A 19,972-nucleotide genomic window follows, 5' to 3' on the forward strand; every position below is an offset into this window, starting at 1 on the left:
GAAATGACCACAGCAGAGACTGTCAGCCTTAATTTGAGGATATTTCCAGACACATAAGATAACAGGCAAAGGACTGTAAATGACACCCACCCATTAAAGGGCTCTAATGTTACACTGAATAGACACACACATTTATTTTGTACTGGATATCACACATAATGGTTCTCTGTTTGTTTCTTTGTGCCTTTGTGTGTTATGGGGGTGGTTGGGGGGGTATTGTGTGTGTGTGTGTGTGTGTGTGTGTGTGTGTGTGTGTGTGTGTGTGTGTGTGTGTGTGTGTGTGTGTGTGTTAGGTCCCAGAGATGCTGGAGGTGCTCCACCTGCGTCTGCAGAACATCACAGAGGAGCAGGTCAGAATAGACATGAATATAGTAACACTCATGATTGTTACCAATGAATGCATTCTGAGGTCTGTTATTTTTAAATGACGTTCTTGTTATTTTTGAATTACAGACCTCTGTTTCACATCTAATCATATCACTCCATATCAGACTTGATTCACCCTGGGGCTGATTTTGCGATAATGACTGGTTCGCTGTACATTGTGACTTAACTTGATTATTTGTCATTCATTGATTATTCATAATTGCATCACACTGAAAGAATTAATTTGTCTACCTGTGTTTAGGTGAGAGTGGCAGTGGGACAGACGGTTCTAATCTTGGCTACGCAACATCTACAGACTGTCATTAATACACTGGTCAACCAACCTCTCCCATATGACAGGTATACACACAGGACCATGTATAAAATTTTAATATTTAAGTACACGCACACAGTGTCCACAAAAATGTTTCATAAAGTAAATTACTCAATCAATTACTCAATACTCCAAATTGTCAGTTACTATGTTTTGTCTTTGTAGGACAAAGTGTTTCTCACATCTATTAGACCAAAGATAGAGAAGCATAGAGTTTTTTGATAAAATGTGCCGCACCATAAAGTTCTTGGTCTCTCCCTCCAGTTGGACCAGTGAGATGTGGATGGCCCTGGGAGCAGACCCCATCATAGCCAAGCAGATCATGGAGATGGTGATGGAGAAGCTGGTCGTCATGGCACCCTACGTAGACAAGAAGGAGTCAATGATGAGGGCTGGAACAACAAAGGTGGCCACCAATCAGCCACTGGCTGTAAGTCACACACACACACACACACACACACACACACACATCACTGTCTACGTTTTAGATATTTCGTTCTAGATTTAAGATTATATTCAGACAAACACATCTGCACTGATACAAATAGGAAAGCAATACCATAAAAAAAAAAAAAGTGCAAATGGTGCAGTGTTTCTAAAGTGGCAGGTAAAGTGTGAAGTTGGTAAATGGGCATTCAGGAAGTGCACTTCCTCTATGTAGATGCTGTCATGGAACTGGGTGTTGGGCCATTTCCTAAAGAGTTACTCAAAAAGAGTTAGCTAGGTCAGCATGGTCCTAAGCAGCTGCTTATTTTTGAGGTCATGCATACCACTCTTCAGCTGGCTCCTGTCCTGGGCAGCAGCAGCTCCATACCAAACAGAAATTAAAGAAGAAGGGATGCTCTCTCCCTGTTCCTCCCCAAAGTAGATATTCACAGGTATTTTTGTGTGTGTGTATGTGTGTGTGTTCTGTCCTTCCAGATGACATGTGGTCTCAAAGAGCTGTTGTTAAACGGTCAGAGTCAGGAGCCAGCAGTCAGTCTGTTTCCTCAGCTCTTCTCCTGTCTCACGATCAGACTGGGAGCCAGTGTCGGGGTCTTGGCGCCGAAGGACAGCAACACTAAACACACTATCTCTGTCCATGTAGCAGGGTGGGTATCTTTCTCCCTTAATGTCTAGTAACATGTGGGTGAGGTATCTAGTTTCATTGTCTCTATTAAGGTAAAAGTGGAGTCTAATTACAGGTGCATCTATGTGGGCTAATGGCTTGGCCTAATCCTTTGTTTTTCCTGTGTGTCCCAGGGTAGCAGCTGACGCGTTACGTATCTTGTTAGCACGGGCCCAGTTAGATGAGGTGGTGAAAAAACTGGAGCAGGATAACGCCTGGGACGCCATGAAGGAACAAAATACTCACACTACTGGTGTTACACTACTGGCCAGGTACACACATACTCAACTGATCAGGTTCAGCTTGAGCCCCTCAGGATTCCAGCATTACCTTTGATTACCATTATTAATTGATTCTTCATTTAAACACACCAACCTGATTACATTAAAGCAAATTTTTAGCTCTTACATTTGTCAGAGGTACAAAAACACTACAATCCAGTATAATTAGCCTTTGATAAGGTTGCATGTAAGGAGCTTTAACACTAAAGTGTACAAAATATTGCAAACACCTGCCTTAGAGTTGCACCTGCTTTGCACAATTCCTATTTCAGTTGTCTCAAGGCTTAAAAAATCCTTCCTCTCTTCTAGCTTTATCTGTCTCTCATAATTGAAGTGGATTTAATTGGTGAAATTAATATTCACCTTGTCAATGTGTTTCGTGCAAGAACCAACTGTTCCTAATAATTAATCCACTCAGTATAAAAAGTGTGTGTGACTCTGGGTATGTTTGTTTTCTCCTACAGAGCGATGGCTAAGCATGCTGGTCCCAGGTTGCCCTCCATTGTAGAGTGCATGTGTCCCTGTTTGAACAACATCTATGAATGCCAGAGAATCACCGTCACCGCTTTCTTCTCTGAGGTGATACTCACTCTCACAAGCACACACCATGAAATTATTTCTATTTTACTTTTTTCTGTCTTAGAAAGTCATAGATTGGGGGCCCAGTGTTTCATTGATTGCTCTGACTTTTTGTGAATTGAACACAAATGTGTCAGGAAACATTTTCTATGCAGAGGAGACAGTGTTATCAATCACAGTCAAGAAAATTGGTGATTTCTTTCTGCTGGACATGGACACTCCAATTTTTCTAACGCATCAGTGGTGTGTTTGTTTTATTTGATGGATGTATGTGTGTGTGTGTGTGTGTGTGTGGATCTAGCCATGACTATGTGGTGACAGGGTTAGGTGCAGATGGATGGATGGATACTGTGAATAACATGACGTGTTTCGTCTCTTTCTCTCTCTCACTCACTGTATCTAGCTCTTAAACCACCATGTGGTAACAGAGTTGATGTTGATGGATGTGTTAATGAACAACATGATGGAGAGGATATCAGATCCCTGCTGCACCGTCCGCATGTTGGCTGTGCGGGGGCTGGGCAACATAGCTGTGGGATCACCTGAAAAGGTACTACACACACACACACACACACACACACACACACACACACACACACACACACACACACACACACACACACACAGGCCGACATAGACACACACTCTACTATGCACATTAGCTGTTAGAGCATTGACATATTGATGTGGGATCCCCTGACAAGGTACTACTACTACTACTCCTAGAATATGTCATGTGATTGAATGAGTTTCCTTTTTATTCCAATGCCCAATCCCTCCCTCCCTCTCTCAATCTTCCTTTCCCCTCTCCCTTTTCCCTTTTGTCTTTCCCTCTTTCTCTCCCCCCTCCCTTCCCCCACCAGGTGAATAAGTATGCTAAGGAGCTGCTGGCAGCCATGAGTTCAGGCATGGAGGAGAAGGACGATCCAGGTAAGGTCAAACTCATTAATTGAGTTGGAAGTTATAGTCATTAGTCGTCTGACTCACCGGATTTATTACAGCGATTTCTACTTCCTTTTTTGAGCTGGCAAACAGTCTTCTCCTTTTGGTTTTTCACATCCCTTGACAACACCCACAGCTTCATTTTCACTTGACAAAGGCATCAGCCAGAGTTTTCTCTTGTGCTTGTACAGTGCTGTGCTTGGTGCAGTATCCAAGATAAAATGTCCTCTACTTCGTCTATCTCTCTGTCTCTCTGCAGGTAAACTGATCACCCTTGAGGCCATGTCAGGTCTGTCTAAAGTTCTCCTCTACCTGGACAAGAAGAACGTCCATTTACTAGTGGTTTATATCTTCATGAAGATCAAACCATTCCTGGAGAGCGTATGTTTTCATTTTATTCTTTCTTACTGGTTGCAGTCTCAAACCAATATTTGAGGAAGTGGCTAGGTAGTATTTGAAAATAAGTGATATAATGATATATACAGTCTGATACGTTATATCAAAATATCTGTATGATATTAGAGTTTTCATTTACGATACTTGACACACACACACACACACACACACACACACACACGCACACAAACACACACTAACACTAATGGTTCCCTCTGGTGCCCCCTGCTGGTCCAGGATAACAATGAGATCCGCTCTGCATCCATCCTCCTGCTGGGGAATCTGTCCAAGTTCGGCTCAGGAGAGCCAGTGTTTAAAGACCAGATCCACAATGTTCTGGTCAGCCTGCTGTTACACCTGGTTGACCCTAACCCAGAGGTGGTCAAGGTAGGACACACACACACACACACACACACACACACACACACACACAGTGTTTCGAAACACCTTTTTTCATTGTGTGGATGATTCTGAGATCTACGGGTCAAACAATTGTATTCTGTGATACAAATATGGATTGTGTCTTTGTGTGTTTGTGTTTGTGTGTGCGTGTGTGCGTGTGTATCCAGGCCTGTAAGTATGCAATGCGTGTGTGTGCTCCTGTGGTCGGTTCAGACCAGATCACGGCCATGTTCCAGAACCACCTGCATGATGACAAGAGCTTGCACTACGGAGAGTTCATCAATGACCTCACCAAGTATCTGGTGAGACTCTCACTCACACATACACACAAATGTCATCAAATGGTTTATCTGAATTCCTGAAGTTTTTCACTGGCATTCACCTTAAAGTTGAAACTGAGAAATTGTGTTATGGAAATCTGAAGACTAAATATCAAGAAATATCAAGGCCTTGGTTGGTCCTCCAGGGACTTGATGGCTGGAGAATGTTTCCACTCACCATAACTTTGCAGTTATTGAACCAACCGCTCTCATGATGTACAGTTCAGGATCACCCTCTTCAATTTTTTGCAAAGTCAAGATGTATTGAGTTATATTGTTGAACTACTTAAGAGATTGTACGAGATTATTCTTGCTTCATGTATGTTTTTATGTGTGTTTCATAGATCCAGGACTTTCCTGGCATGCTGAACTTCTACCACATCTCAGTCATCCAGTTCTTCAAGAGCAACTGGCCTGAGGTCAGAGCAGGAGCTGCCATGTTTATAGGTATGATGACTACTACACCCTGTAACCTAGCTCCATACATCCTAAACCCTAACCCCTACATCCTGCTGGGATAAAGTCAGGGCTAAGTCCTCCATGTTCACATATGGGTTTAAAGAATAACACAGTATAATTGTCAACATTGGTGCCTGCTATTAAAAATGTCAGGCAGTATAGTTAATCCTGTATGATTGCACAATTTGCCAATTGTTGTTGTGAGTTAAACTTCATTTCATATGACCACTGTATACAATCAAGCACTATCACTAGCTTCCAGATTGTAAGGGTATGTTTGCAGGGTCAAGAAATAAATGTAACGAATAGGAATGTTGTCTTGGGGTCTAACAGCAGGTTGGAGAATTGCTCAGCGTTGGTGGAGATTTGTGTTCTCTTAGTGCCTTCTAGTGTGAATATGTGAATTAAGACCACAGTATGACTGAAAACAGTCTCATGTTGATTTAGAGACTATCTCCTGCTGTGAGAGGTTTATACTGCACTGATACACAGGGACTGACACAAAAGCAGTCAATAGGTTGATTTAAGATGCATACTTTTTTTCACCAAATCATTGGCACTAATAATCTTCATTAATGATTGCATTCACAATATTTAGCAAAGTGATAATGATGATCATTTTAGCCACAATCATGCAGCCCTATTAAAAGGCACTGGTCACATATAGAGTATGCAAAATGAAACTTAGTTCACATTACAACTCTTCTCCCACTTATGTCCCTTCTCCTGACTGATGGACAGTTTAGAAAGGATGTGTTCCTAAGATACGCCCTGATCATTATGTGTGTGTCTCACCAGGGTTTCTGCTGGGGAATCTTCCAGAAGAGCTGCTCTCCCACCTCAACATGGGCACCGTCACTAAAGGTAAGACTAACTCCTGCACAGCCTTCATTCAGAAAATTAGAGATCATACTTTCATAGTGTCTACTGGTTGTGACTGTGTATGTGTGTGTGTGTGTGTGTGTTCATCCTCAGGTCTAGTGATGCTGCTCCAAGATCCAGATCCTGTGGTGAGAGGGAAGGCTGCCGAGGCCATGGGACGCTTCCACTGACACACACACACACACATACAGTAAATGTACATACAAACATCAGTCTTTCCTCTGAATTCATTCACTAGTGGCAGGCCACCACTTACCAAAATTAAATAAAGAATATTCATAATTTAGCTCCCAACACACAAACAAGTTCAGGGCTCAATATTTAGAATTGCAAGATAAATTATCCAAATAAGAACAGTTGTGTTGCTGGAGCCTGCATTAAAACCAAAACTGGGACCTAAATAGGAACAGGTGTGGAGCAAAAGCCAAAATTGCCCCAATCACCACTGTTAGAAAAATTATATTAGAAACACTGTAAATACACACACATACACACACACACACACACATACATTTACAGCTGTGGTTTGCTTCTTTCGATATTTTTACTGTTCTAAAAAAATGACTATGGTACTTGAAAGTGAAGTGTTAACTCTCAACCATGTTCCAGTGACCAAAGACTGTGTTGCTCTGTACAGGAAGACCTTCTCTGTAGCATGTACCAGAGACATATGTCCCATGAGTTCTGTCAATACGACAACACCAGAGACATACGATTAACTGAGCTCTGTCAATGAAATATAGTGAGCATCAAAAGGTTTCTAATCCAAAGGCTAAAAAACAAATTTACATTAATTACATAACTTAATATAAGTAATTTGGTACATTTTTTCTGAAATCAAATATAGTTTCAGTACATATATTGTTTGTTATGTGCAAGTAAATAGAATCTACATCTAATGTACATCTAAAACATAGGTAAATAAGCCGTCTCTGTGACAGAACTATCCCACATGGCTCTGGCTGGTAGCATAAGTGTGTGTGTGTAGTCATACCAGCATTTAGTGGTGCTGTTAGCGGATGTTACTCTTAGTTTTAGTTTGAGAAGCTCAGTTTTAGCGATAGCTTCAGTGAAGTGGGCATGATTTTAATGTTCTGAGACCTCCCTCTGATCCACCCGGCATCCCTCTTAATACAAATCAACTCTGAGCTCGGTCCCCACCCTCCATGAAGAGTTTTTATCAAACGATGGATTTTTAGATCAGTTCGTCTTGCGGTCCCACCTGGAACAAGTCTTTGAAAATTGAATGTGAAGTCTGCATTAGAAGTGAATGATAAAAATGCTAAATGCACAGGATCTACAGTGGAGGCTGCACTTAAATACGCTTTAGGATTTGTGGTTATGGGGAAAAACAGGATGGTAGCTGTCTCAATGCTGTGTCTAGTGGTTTACTCACTACAAACAGCGTACAGATCAGCTACTTTGTCAAAGCAGTCAGCAATAACCAGCCAGTAACTAGCTCAGTAGCCAGTCAGTAACTTTTGTAAGCAACTCTGTAACTATTTGCATAAAACTAGTAGAGTCCTCCTGTAGGAGCTCCAGCCAACATGTAAACTGGCTCGTTCAGACCAGAGTTTGTGGAAGAGAAAGTTTGGCCATGTAAATCTTTCAACTGCTGACATGTTAGTGCCAAAACTCGCCTCCATTTCTAAGCCACAGTAAAGCTGTAGGTCTCTGCCACCAGTACAACTTGAATGGATAGAATGGACCCTTCCCGGTGTAACATGATAGTCTTTTCGGTAGTGTATAATCAAGTTTGGACGTTTAACATAACTGCCACAGGAGTTTTCAGCCATGCTTCAAACGAACACTAATTCCCACAAGAACATTACTAAAAGTTCTGTGGCAGCCATCATAAATGAACCAGCCAAGAATGTGGAGGCCCTTTTCTGTTTATTCAAGTTTTCCATTGCCACCGCGATACCTAAGAAATTCATAGTTCTGAAAGGAATGAAGATCACATTGTGTTGCACTTTTTAGCGTCCTAACTTTTTTTTGTTCTGCAGCAAAGCTAGCCAGGGTGAAACGAGGCCAAACTTCCTCTCATAGCTCTTAACCAACCCAGGATTCTGAACCAGCCAGTTGCAGCCAATCAAACCATTGCTTCCCAGTGTTGCTAGGTAGAACAGACAGGTGTATCCATGGCGATAACACAACCAGTGCCAAATGCTCATTAATACATATTGTATCAACATTATAAAGATGCTGTTAATTTTCAGTGATTTTCTCTCTCTCTTAATGCACATAAAGTTTCCATATCATTTTTCCGTTTAATGGTTGAGTAGGTCCAGAGAGGGTTAGGATACAGTTGCGTGTTTGCAGGTCTCTTACTATGTAAATGTTTGTCTGTGTGTTGCACTATATGTGAGGATGTATGATATGTAACTTTATTTTAATATCCCCAAATGAATTCAACCAAATGCCAACAAGGAGGGATGCAAAATGGCCACAGTTAGGTTTCCCTTTATTAGCATTTGAATTCATTTGGTGATTAAAAGATGTCCACCACAGGATGGTCACATATGGTAGCTGTGACATCAGGTGAAAGCAATAGATTGTGTTTGCAAGTATATGATTTTGTGTGCCTGTATCTGCAGTATCTATGTATTTCTGTTGCACTATCAAACGCTTTAGTTGCTGTACAGTCACTGCTGAAAGACTTAACAGAAACCTGGGCAAACTAGGAGCTGAACCCATTTTGTAATATTTGACAAAACATTGATAACTTTATTTATCTCGTCTTCCAAGTGTTGTGTCCACTTGTTAGGTTGTTTTTGTCTGGTAAGATAAATCAAGTGAACTTCCGTAAGTTCAAATAATTAAAAAATATGAACTTTTTCCATTGTGAGGATCACTGGATTTATCTTTCATTACAAGTGGTGTGTCAGCATTTAACTTTTAAGTGCTGCTGTTTAAGTGTCTGGCAAGATGAATCCAGCACAACTCAGTTAAAATATTCAAACCCATATTCTGAACTGGGTCTCTATCCGGGGTACTGAGGGTATGGTGATTTTTAGAGTCCATATTCACAAAATGTGTTAATGTACAGGTACTGATCAAAACTCAGTTTTGCATTTGACAATGACAGTTCCCCTAAATAGATACCATGACATTATAAATCATCATGTTATTTTTCTTCTCCAGACACTTATCGCAATGTGGGGAACATGTTTGTTAGATGCTGCTGGTGGTAAATATTCACTTCAGTGTTAACAGCGCTAGCTTGTCATGTAGCTGAAGGGCAAAACGTCCCCCACAATGTGACAGGTGCTTGGTGAAGAAGACTAGCAAGACATCATGGTGTCAAGGTGTCACTCTAATATAAAAAAAGAAGACCGGATCACTGTTCCTGGATCAGTATTTGTGCTTTCAGATGTTCTGTAAACATGGACCCATGGCTTTAGGCACTTTCTAACACTATGGCTTGGTTTGGGCTAAATGTTAAATAATAAACTGTTTTCTGTTCATCTAGTGTATTTTAAAAGCTGTTATGAACTTTATACCATTGATATGATTTTTCATGTCACCTACCTGTTTTTTAACATATTGAACATTGTATGTCATAGGCCTGTGTATGTATGTTTGTATGATATACGTATGTATGCACGGTCATTTCAAATGGTTCAATGTGTGAATGTATGAATGTATGCATGCCATTTTTCATGTCAAACCGGACCAGAACAGAGTGCTGATGATGGCAATCATTAATGTATTTTAAAATGAACAAATAAACAGATCCATTAAAATGTAACTGCTGTGATTTCTTTCATAATAACTCTGTTGTTTGTTGTTGCTGGATTCTATCCTGAAAGGTCCTCACATATTTTAGACATTTATATAATTGTGTATTAAAATATTGGGACAACCCTCTCCTGACAATATTCAGTAATTGAGTTTTGTTGTTAAATTCCGTTGCAGTGTCTATATAAATTACATCCACCTCATCTTGTTTAGAACATCTTGTAATGTTAAGAAAAACTAAAGTTACAGTGCAAGTTGAGCCACTCTTACTGTATTTCAGCACTTACCAAGTTGTATTCGTAATAATTACTAATTATTTTCTGCATCTAAAGTAAATATTGAAATATTTGAACCATTTGTACATTTGTGAGTCTGCACTGTGAAAGTGGTGATAACGTAAAGGCTCCCTTATAATAACAAACAAACAACACAACAAATGATAGTAAAATTAGATAGTAAAATTGAAGACATACGATAAGGTCACTCTAAATTCGCTAGAGTACCACACACACAATTGAAGTCCCTATAGGAGTATTATAGTGATTTTTCATTAGGGCTAAGAGGAAAGGCTGAAGAGAGAGAGGGAGAGTCAGTCAGTGTCCACCAAAGCCAACCTCCCCTCTCTTAGTTAAAAGACATCTAATGGGAAAAAATGAATGATGAATCCTAATGAAAAATGGGAGATGAGGGGGGGGGGGGGGGGGGGGCAGTGGGCTCTGTTTCCAACCATCCATGTCATATAATTTTGACTGTGATGAATTAAAGAAAATTATTGCAAAAGTAAACTGTGTACTCGTTGCAGGAGGTATCATTTATCACCTCCTGACCTGTCAGACTACTTAATCAATTAAAGCCTATGCATTAATCCATCTTCAGTCTGTGGTAAAGCCAACATTGGATGTCAAATGGAAGTGGTGATTCATCACACGCTGACCATTTGAGAGAAAATTATACAGAAGTATCGGTGTGTCTTCCATGTTGGCCACACTGCTTGAAGCCGCTCTTAAAAAAAACACAAACTGACAGAAATTCTTCTCCGGGACATGACACTAACTTTTCAGGAAAGACTTTGAACACATAAAGTTATCTGAGGATCGGTGATGTGGCGGTAAATTTACTATTGAGCCCTTGTAAGAAGCCCCTCGATGACCCACTGAGTCACCACACTTATTGTATATACTGTATATATTTTCAGGAATCTCTTCTTTCTTTCTTCTTTGTCTCTGACGTTTGATATTTAAATTCTATTTGTAAAGCTTGATTGCTGCTTGTTTGTCTGTCGAAATGCTTGTATATTGCACCGCACCAACCTCACCAAGTCAAATTCCTAGTAAGTGAAAAATGTACCTGGCAAAAATAAATCTGATTCTGATTCTGGATAAAAAGCTTGGTAAAGTGTGACCTCTAGTTGCCTCTAGTATCATTATCAGGCAAACAACCACCAATATAAACATAAAATCTATTATTTTGTCATAAAACAGTTAAATCAGTTCATTATTTTTTCCTTAAAAGACCCTATCCTTGTGTAACATATATCAGTTTGATCCTACTTACTATGATGTATACAATGAATTTCATGCCATTTCATGATATTTATATCAGCCTAAAAAGGTGGGTTAACTCTATTCCTGCAATAGAAAGGTGGATAAACTGAGGTTGGGTGGGTTTACCCTCCACTGCATCCCAGCTGAAGGATACTTCTCATGCATCTGATACAGCACAGTTAATTCAAAAAGCCTCTGGCACAAAATGGGCAGAATAACAAAGAAACTACAACTACTGTTATTAGAACTGAATTCAACACTGCCTACATGCATAAGGAAAACTCCCAAGAGAAACAGGCCATTCATTCATTAAAAAGACATTAGAAACACGGAATTAAATCTATTTTATTTTCCTTGCTTATACTATCCTCAAACAATACCACAACCAACTTTTACCCCCACAATAGGACAAAATTATTCCAGATATGGTCAATAATGAATCTACAAATGTATTTCTAAAAGTGGAATAGCTTTGAGGTACTGGCTGTCAGGATAGTGTTTATATGTGATGTTAAAGCACACTTCTTTGACTTTATTGACAGGTAGGCTACATGTTAGACAACATTCAACCCGGGTCAACCCACCAATCACAAAACCTAACAAAGTTGTGCTGCATTCATAACATATGGGAAAAATTCACTTTCTCATTGAAAATACTGTTGATCTCAGCTTCTAGCTAGTAAATAGGTAAATACCCCTAGAAAATACCATTCACCTTAGCTTTCAGCTAGTTGGCAATGGACCCTGATTTCTCTGACTTCCTGAATTCTGACTTTACAGGAAACACCTGCAGTAAAGTGTATCCATTAATTTCAAATAAAATGGACAAAATTAACGTTTTTCATCACACACATAATTTGGGGATCATAACTCTTAAAATACCATGGCATTACAATACAACGTGCTGGATTTGTGGTTGACACTGCAATGTTTGTTTTGCTGTAAAACGTGAAACACTTCCAAGCCGTTGCTTTTAACTGTCAAGGCGTTCTGTCGGTTTTTCCCATGGAACCTGAATGCAGCACCAGAACAAAATCAGCTGATGTAGAAAAAAAGAGAAGTTGCAGGGAGCCTGGCTGGGCCGCCCTCTGGTGACGCATGGCCCATGCTACGGTACGCCATTTGTGACCAGGAGCAAAAAGCGCGGACGGTGATTATATCGCTATATTACAGGTACGGCATTGTATATCATTGTTATATTCAATAGTTACAACTTGTGTCACGTTTACCGAAACATTAGTCGCTCTCTGATTCTTTTACAGCCAGTGTTTCGTCTATATTGACTGCTGTTTCAAAGGTCGATGTTAGCCTCCTTTTTGGGCCTCGGTGCTGCCGTCGTTTTCCAAGAGTAGAACCCGCACACGGCCCGCCTTTGCTAGATTGTGATTGGATAACGGAGCCAATATCGCAATTTCATTGGAGGCGCTGTACGTAACTCAAAATTACATGTTGCTAGGTAGCTTGTTAGCCACATTAGCCAACAACAAGCGAAACAAGTTAAGCTAACTTAGTGTCCGCTGCTGTCAAGTCATTATTCACAGTGAAACACTTTTTCTCACAGTTTATCAACAATAGGAGTCGCAGCATAGGAACGATGAATTGAATTTGGAGACATGCAGTCCAAAATCGCTAGTTTCTACTTTGGGAATCTTGCTAAAACACAGGCTATTTACCTACCTAGCTAGGTAGCTACTGTTGTGGGAAGGCTGTCTCAGTTGGCGGCAGAGTTGCACCATTGCCACTGCATTCACAGACCAGCTATGGATGCGGCTGTACCATGGACGTATCATCGTACCTGTCCCCGGCCCCTGATAGTTTCCGTTCTCCATTCGGTGGAGAGAACATACTGCCGAACTCCAATAAAAAATCTGGAATTGACATTTCCGTTGTTTTTCGGCAAACATACACACACCACATAACATAAGTTAAGATCCTTTACTAATCGTTAGGAACCAGTCTTTATTTCGGCGTACATCTAGTACATCAAGCAGCACTTATTTCAATAAAAATCCAACTTCTATTTGTTTTTCGCCTGTTACTCCTGTAGTTGTCCTCCACAAAATGCACAGTGGAGGGCGACAATGAGCAGATGGGCCAAATTGTAAAAGTTGAGATTTTATTGAAGTAATGTTCCTTAGTGGGTACTTTATACCGAATTTACTCGAAGCCCTCGATTATTATGGTACTACCGTTAGTCATGTTCTACGGGGTTGCCAAAATGCAAATCTCATTAGTCTAAATTGCCGGATTTTGAATGGCGATCTGCCCATACAAGACAAGAGGCTGGACAGCAGTCTACAGCTATTATTGCAATTTAGCATTTGTAACTTTTCAGTCCATGAGAGTAGGGCTACTGCTACTGTAGAAGACAGTGTGATTGTTGTGCAATGCAACGAATGAGCAATGGAAATGGAATATTCAATAAAGTTAAAACATAGTGGAAACTCTCTTCACATTTCCAAACACAAGAGCCACAAATAAACGATTGGATACAATGAAGATCATCCCACCACAGGGAGGTCTGTTTGCCTGGTCATCTAGTGTCTTTTCTTTAGTGTTGTAGCCATAGGTCTAATTAAAAAAAAAAAAAAGATGTACTTAAAGACTAGCAGATGAGTTGGAGAAGGATTTTTAAGCTTTGAGACAACTGAGATGTGGATTGTGCAAAAGGGGCTGCAACTTAATATCAGGAATATGTAATATTTTGTAGGTCTACATTCATTATATATGGCTATGCAGTAAGCTCAGTAATATGACCTAGGATCTAAAATGTTTCAGGGTTACCATAAAATAAAACAGTAAAATAAACATTATTTTTTTGAAAGGTAATCAAGGTTCCACTGAAATGGTTACTAAACATCTAGCCTCAGTATTAATAAAAGCCTGCTGAAAATATTGCATAAACTCATGCTCCAACAACTTTGTGGTGCTTTTACAGTTAGTCATATGTGAAATTCAGGCACACGTTTAAACTGTCCTTACCATTTCATATTTCCTGTATGCACTTCTCAGTAATCGCAGACTATTTAACTGGAGGCCCAATTTGTTTTCGCAAAAATCTAGGCAACTACTACAGCTCCACTGAGCTATGTCTGTAAGGGCATTTGGTAAGGAGGCTTAAACAAAGCAATGACATGTTCCAATAAATGAACAAGCCGACTTGGTTTATCTCATTTGATAAGCAGCTCCTGCTAATATCTTTAACCAAGCCTCTTGTTTTTTCAAATAACAATTTGTCTCTGAAAGCACTAGATGGCGACATATACCTATGTTTGGTCAGCCAGTCTTGATGAAAGATTGATCACTTATACAATGGGCATTGGTTAATTAAAAATATGTGGCTTTGTTTATGGGATTTTCTTTCACTCAGTTGTTTCAAGCAATTTGAGTGCACAAAACTTAACTTTCATATTGTTTTTTTTTCCAGGAGTTTGATGAAAGCTTTGATGACAGCGTTCAACTTCTCTTGATTACAGCAGGATATGATATGGATACAATATTGATGTCCGGGAAGGAGGTTGTTGAGGACAAGGCGCCTGAAAATGACACAGGAGGGAAGGTGCAGACAGACAGCGAGGAAATGGATATTACTGAAACTGCCTCACCCACCAAGACTGCTGAGCCCGATGCAGCAGATGAGGAGCTGGCTAAGAGGCCGTGGTCACACTACACACCTCAAGATGGGGATGACCTCTGCACTACATGTGGCTTTCTAGCCAAATGCCCAAGAGCACTGAAGATTCACACCGCAAGAAAACACGGGAGGAAATACAGAAAGAACGCTAAGTCGACAGCAAAGCCAGAGGGAGAGGGTGAAAATGTCTCTGATGTGGCTCCGGCTGAAATCCCACAGGAGGTGGGCCCGGAGGGAGAAAATGCTAGTGAGGTTAATCAAAACCAGGAGTCAGAACCAGGGGCTGCTCTCGATGAGGTGAGATCAGTAACCAAAGATCATGGGATATATACGAAGGGTTCTACTAAGAAGGAGAGGACAATCGCCAAAGGGCAGGCAGCTCAGGAAGAGGGGGTCCCCACCCAAGAGAGAAGAGTAAGCAAACGAACCCCAAAACCCAAGATGATTTATTCCTGCAACTACTGTGAGCAAGAGTTTAGGGACAAGCTCCTACTAGAGGTGCATATCAAGAGACACCACACCAAAGAGGTCCCGTGCACGTGTGAGTATTTGTGGAAGCCCTGTTCAGTTAAAGTGGAAATCTACCCTCAAACAGAATTAATGTTATTCCAGTGATCTTGGACAGTTTGGTCTAGATTTATGAATATGAACAAGTCTCCTCAGAGCTAGAAAGACGTGAAGTAAGACTCACGAGGATGTCAATAAGGGACAAATCTTAGAGTTGCTCTAGTTAATTGGAGACTGAATTTGTGGACTCATCACAGTACCCAGATTAATTTGGTGGGGACATGGACACATTTTCTAGGAAAAACACGTGATGGCAGTACGATGAAATCAAGATTATTTGGCTGTAAAACAGCCAAAAACATTCCACACTGCACAATTCAGTCCCAAAAGAGCAATTCATTGTCAGTGGAGCAGCTCCCGATTTGGCCTGTTGATAATATCATAGATGAGTGTTTTAGCTTTCTACTTTCTAGCTTTGGAGGAGAAATGTTCATGACAAAAAATATTAATTGAATTCTTTACGATCTTAAGCATAACATGTATATTCTATTACAAATAAAACATTAGGATAACAAGCAAAAAAGTGTCTGCATGCTATGCTAAGTCTTTATAACAATTTTTGTTATGTTTATGATTTCTCATTATACACTATCTCTATACTTAAAAATTGAATTGTTGCTCTTGGTGATGTTTGAGAAGGTACCCGAAACAAGAGTGTGTCTTTTTAAAGATGAATGAATTATCTTCCAGTTGACGCTGATGAGAACATGGATGAAGAGGAGGCCGCTGCGGCTCTCGGCAGCACCCTGAGGGCTATCCCAGCACCAGTGGCACCCAAACGCTTGCTCAGCAGGTTCCAGCTGAAGTGTGTAAGCTGTGATTTTAGGGTTAGCACCCCTGCGCTGCTGGAGAGCCATGTTCGAGTCAAACACCCCGGTCAGGACTGGCACCGCTGCAAATTGTGTAACTTTTGCTCGGCCACAGCTGAGTGGATGCAGACTCACCTGTCCTCAGAGAGCCACCAGCAGCGTCAGACAGGGGAGAAAAGCACCGGACCTTCCTCGTTTGAAGACTTTGTTGAGAGGGTAAGCAGAGACAATGCTGGAGATAGTGACGTTATGGATGATGTGGCTCAGGGGGCCGGTGGAGAAGAGGCACCTCCATCGTCAGAGGGAGACCATGAAGCTGAGGAGGCAGTGGAGGCTTCTACCACTGTGTTGGTGGAGGGGGAACCATTAGATGAGCTTCAGCCTCCCAGGAAGAAAAGGGGCAGGCCAAAACAGATGACCACCACCACTTGTGGATACTGTGGCCTGGTAGTGTCCAACGCTACCAACCTTAGTGTTCATGTCCGCCGTAAACACAGTAAGGAGTATGGCTACAACTGCACTCTCTGCAACTACAGCTGTGTGACCAAAGGAGACATGGACCGTCATTGTATCACAAAGAAACATGTTAGACGTGCACAGGAGTCTGCAAATAAGAAACCAATCAACACTCACACAAATACACAAGCCCAGAAACCAAAACCTGTCTCTCAGAACACAGATGGAGATCCTGGATCTGACAACACGGTCTCCAAAGAAAACAGTGGAGAAGAGCAAGCAAAATTGGACACAAGCAACAAAAAGAGTAAATATGACTCTGTTAACGCCTGCAGCCATTGTGACTTTGTAGCTCATTCAGTCCCTTCACTCCATCTTCACGTGAAGAGAAAGCACACCAAAGACTTCGAGTTTGTCTGTCTAGCATGTAGCTACTATGCCGTGACGAGCAGGGAAATGTCTCGCCATGCCTCCACAGACAAGCACAAGCTGAAAAGCCAGAAATACCTGGAGCCAGTAGGGAGTGATGGGCAGAGATCGTTGCCGCTTCCAGTGAAGCTGAAGGAGGTCATTGAGCTTGTAGAGGAAGTAGATACTGACCCTAACCCTGAACATGCACCTATTAGCCCCACAATTGCTGACACAGAGGAGTCTGAGGCTTGTTCTGATAACAGCCAACCTATAGATGGTCAGCATACAGCTGCAACCTCCCTCCCCTCAGAGGCTGTTGATGCTGTGGACAGCGAGGATGCAGCTAAAGTGGTATTTGTGACTGGCAGCGTTGAGGCTCAGGCAGAAACCATAACATCTTGCACTGGTGGTGAACCAGAGCCAACCGACAAGACGATCGTACTGACGACAGTGTCTGAGCCCCAGCAGACTCCTGCGGACCTTCAGCCTGTAGTGGATCAATCCACAGGGCAGGGGGAAGAGGAGAAAGGGCACAAGGCAGTGGCTGCCGGCTTAAATGAAGATGTGGCTGCTGGTTTAAATGAAGACGTGGTGATGGCAGATGCGAGGGACAACAGCTCTTTTATGGAGACACAGATGTCCAAGGCCCTCCCCTTTGATGCCTGCATCGTATCTATGAAGGCCCTCGCTGAGCAGGAGCAGGCCCTGCAGGAGGGTCTGGCTCTGGAAGGCGAGGCTGCTGTTATATGTCTGACTGGAGGATCATCAGTGCTCCCCAGCTTCCTCAATCCTCCTGTCTCACACGTCAAGAAGATCAAACCCAAGGAGGTGAAGGTGAAAGATGAGACCAAAGGTCCCATCACTCGCATCCGCTGTGATGACTGTGGCTTCATGGCCGACGGCCTCAGTGGCCTCAACGTCCACATCTCCATGAAGCATCCGTCCAAGGAGAAGCATTTCCACTGCATGGTTTGCGGCAAGTCGTTCTACACCGAGAGCAACCTGCACCAGCACCTGACCAGCGCCGCCCACCTCCGCAACGAGCAGAACAGCGTGGAGGAGCTGCCCGAGGGGGGAGCCAGCTTCAAGTGCGTCAAATGCACGGACCGCTTTGAAACGGAGCAGGAGCTGTTTGTTCACATCAAGGAGAAACATGAGGAGCTCCTGAGGGAGGTCAACAAGTACGTGGTGGAGGACACGGAGCAGATCAACCGCGAGCGCGAGGAGAACCAGGGCAGTGTGTGTAAATACTGTGGCAAGGTTTGCAAGAGCAGCAACTCCATGGCCTTCCTGGCCCACATCCGCACACACACAGGTATGCATCCTGCGTTCATTCACACACTACACATACTACACCGAATGTTCAAAACATTAGGAACACCTTTATGAAGCACACTTACCAGGTAAATGCAGGTTGAAGCTACGGTCCCTTATTTCACTTATCAAATAAACCTTGGTCATAAAGGGAAGATGTAGATGCAGATGAGACAAGTTAAAGGAGAATTTTAAACCTTGAGACAACTGAGATGTGGGTTGTGCAAAAACACTATATTACAATACAATCTTAGGAAGGTGTTGCTAATGTTTTGTATACTCAGTGTATATACCTCCCTGAAGAAAACTTGGTAACACTTATTTGAAGTGCATTGCAATGCAGATTATTATTTGAAGCACAGATAAACTTTTCATTAGATTAGCATCAAGAATTACATTCAATTTAACATCATGCCACTAACTACACAGTTGCCCCATAAAGTAGTAAACCTCCTAATTTTTTGCAGATTGTGTTTATTATAACATGCTCTGATTCTAATCATTATCATGCACTCATAATGTTCTTATAATGTGCTTATGATGGCTTATAATGCCTTATGAGCACCACTTTAAGTAAAGTGTTACCAAAACCTCTAAACAGGAAAACAAAAATCTCTTTGTGTAGCTGCTCAGCTATTAGGCCTTTGTTTTAGGGACAATAGGATTGAGTGGACAGAGATAGCCTACTCTGTGGCAGCACAGGCTAATGTTTAGGCTACTATCTACTCCAGCCAGGTAATAGCCGTTTCAGGAGAGGTGAAGGTAAAGACTGATTGAGCTGCAGACCAGCAAGAGAGACGCTAATGGACCCCAGATTGGGATTCCCTGAGCAACGCCTGGTCAGAGACATGTGCGACTCATAATTGATGTGTCCATTACCAAGACTCAGTTGTAATTATAGTCAATAAGTCTCTGTAAATGTGTTAAAGCTTAGGCTAAAAGCATTGGAGGTCCAAAGAGAGGTGGGCTAATAATTTAAAATAATCAATGCAGACGTATTCAAAGCCCTTAATTTCCCTTGTGTCTGTGCGTCCGTGCTGGTGTATATGTGTGTGTGAGCTTGTATGTGTAGTGAATGTGTGTATATGTCAGCCTTCATGGCTAGCTGATTATCCTCAATCCATTAAGATTTATCTTGTCATTTATAATGCAAAGCAGGGCTGCGCTGGTCAGGGCTTTGGCTGGGGAACGTCCGGCAGGTTAAGAACAGAGGGCGCTCCATTACTCTTCCCTGACCATGTGTATTAATTGCTTTTAAAATCAACTTAATGCAGGAACGAGATGTGAGGGCGCCATCAATAAATGCCCTTCTCTACTTCCTATGGTCCATCCCCCTTTCAGCCCAAACTTTAATGGGACTTTAATTGAAGTCCATAGCTCTGTGCTTTCTGTCTGTGTGTGTTTGTGTGTGTCTTGTATGGAATGAC

The 19,972-nt window shown here is 41.7% G+C and overlaps 2 protein-coding genes across 3 annotated transcripts in view; both read left to right on the forward strand.

The window, feature by feature from the left end:
* mroh1 (maestro heat-like repeat family member 1) overlaps positions 1 to 9,820 on the forward strand; it is a 34,321-nt gene extending 24,501 nt beyond the window's left edge. For both annotated transcript variants that reach the window (XM_071906040.2, XM_071906041.2), the window contains 14 exons: positions 294 to 350; positions 629 to 726; positions 965 to 1,130; positions 1,622 to 1,791; positions 1,943 to 2,080; positions 2,554 to 2,668; positions 3,072 to 3,218; positions 3,532 to 3,598; positions 3,870 to 3,991; positions 4,244 to 4,393; positions 4,576 to 4,710; positions 5,073 to 5,175; positions 5,986 to 6,051; positions 6,163 to 9,820. In XM_071906040.2, the coding sequence (XP_071762141.2) occupies positions 294 to 350; positions 629 to 726; positions 965 to 1,130; positions 1,622 to 1,791; positions 1,943 to 2,080; positions 2,554 to 2,668; positions 3,072 to 3,218; positions 3,532 to 3,598; positions 3,870 to 3,991; positions 4,244 to 4,393; positions 4,576 to 4,710; positions 5,073 to 5,175; positions 5,986 to 6,051; positions 6,163 to 6,239 (1,611 nt within the window). In that variant the 3' untranslated portion in view covers positions 6,240 to 9,820. The remainder of the gene's footprint in view (positions 1 to 293; positions 351 to 628; positions 727 to 964; positions 1,131 to 1,621; positions 1,792 to 1,942; positions 2,081 to 2,553; positions 2,669 to 3,071; positions 3,219 to 3,531; positions 3,599 to 3,869; positions 3,992 to 4,243; positions 4,394 to 4,575; positions 4,711 to 5,072; positions 5,176 to 5,985; positions 6,052 to 6,162) is intronic.
* Positions 9,821 to 12,472: 2,652 nt separating this feature from the next.
* Positions 12,473 to 19,972, forward strand: part of znf407 (zinc finger protein 407) — a 145,960-nt gene continuing 138,460 nt past the window's right edge. Inside the window, exons 1-3 of the mRNA XM_078287303.1 lie at positions 12,473 to 12,527; positions 14,782 to 15,529; positions 16,246 to 18,546. Of these exons, the coding sequence (XP_078143429.1) occupies positions 14,842 to 15,529; positions 16,246 to 18,546 (2,989 nt within the window). The 5' untranslated portion in view covers positions 12,473 to 12,527; positions 14,782 to 14,841. The remainder of the gene's footprint in view (positions 12,528 to 14,781; positions 15,530 to 16,245; positions 18,547 to 19,972) is intronic.

This window comes from Centroberyx gerrardi, chromosome 12, assembly GCF_048128805.1.
Source record: "Centroberyx gerrardi isolate f3 chromosome 12, fCenGer3.hap1.cur.20231027, whole genome shotgun sequence".
Lineage (NCBI taxonomy): Eukaryota > Metazoa > Chordata > Actinopteri > Beryciformes > Berycidae > Centroberyx > Centroberyx gerrardi.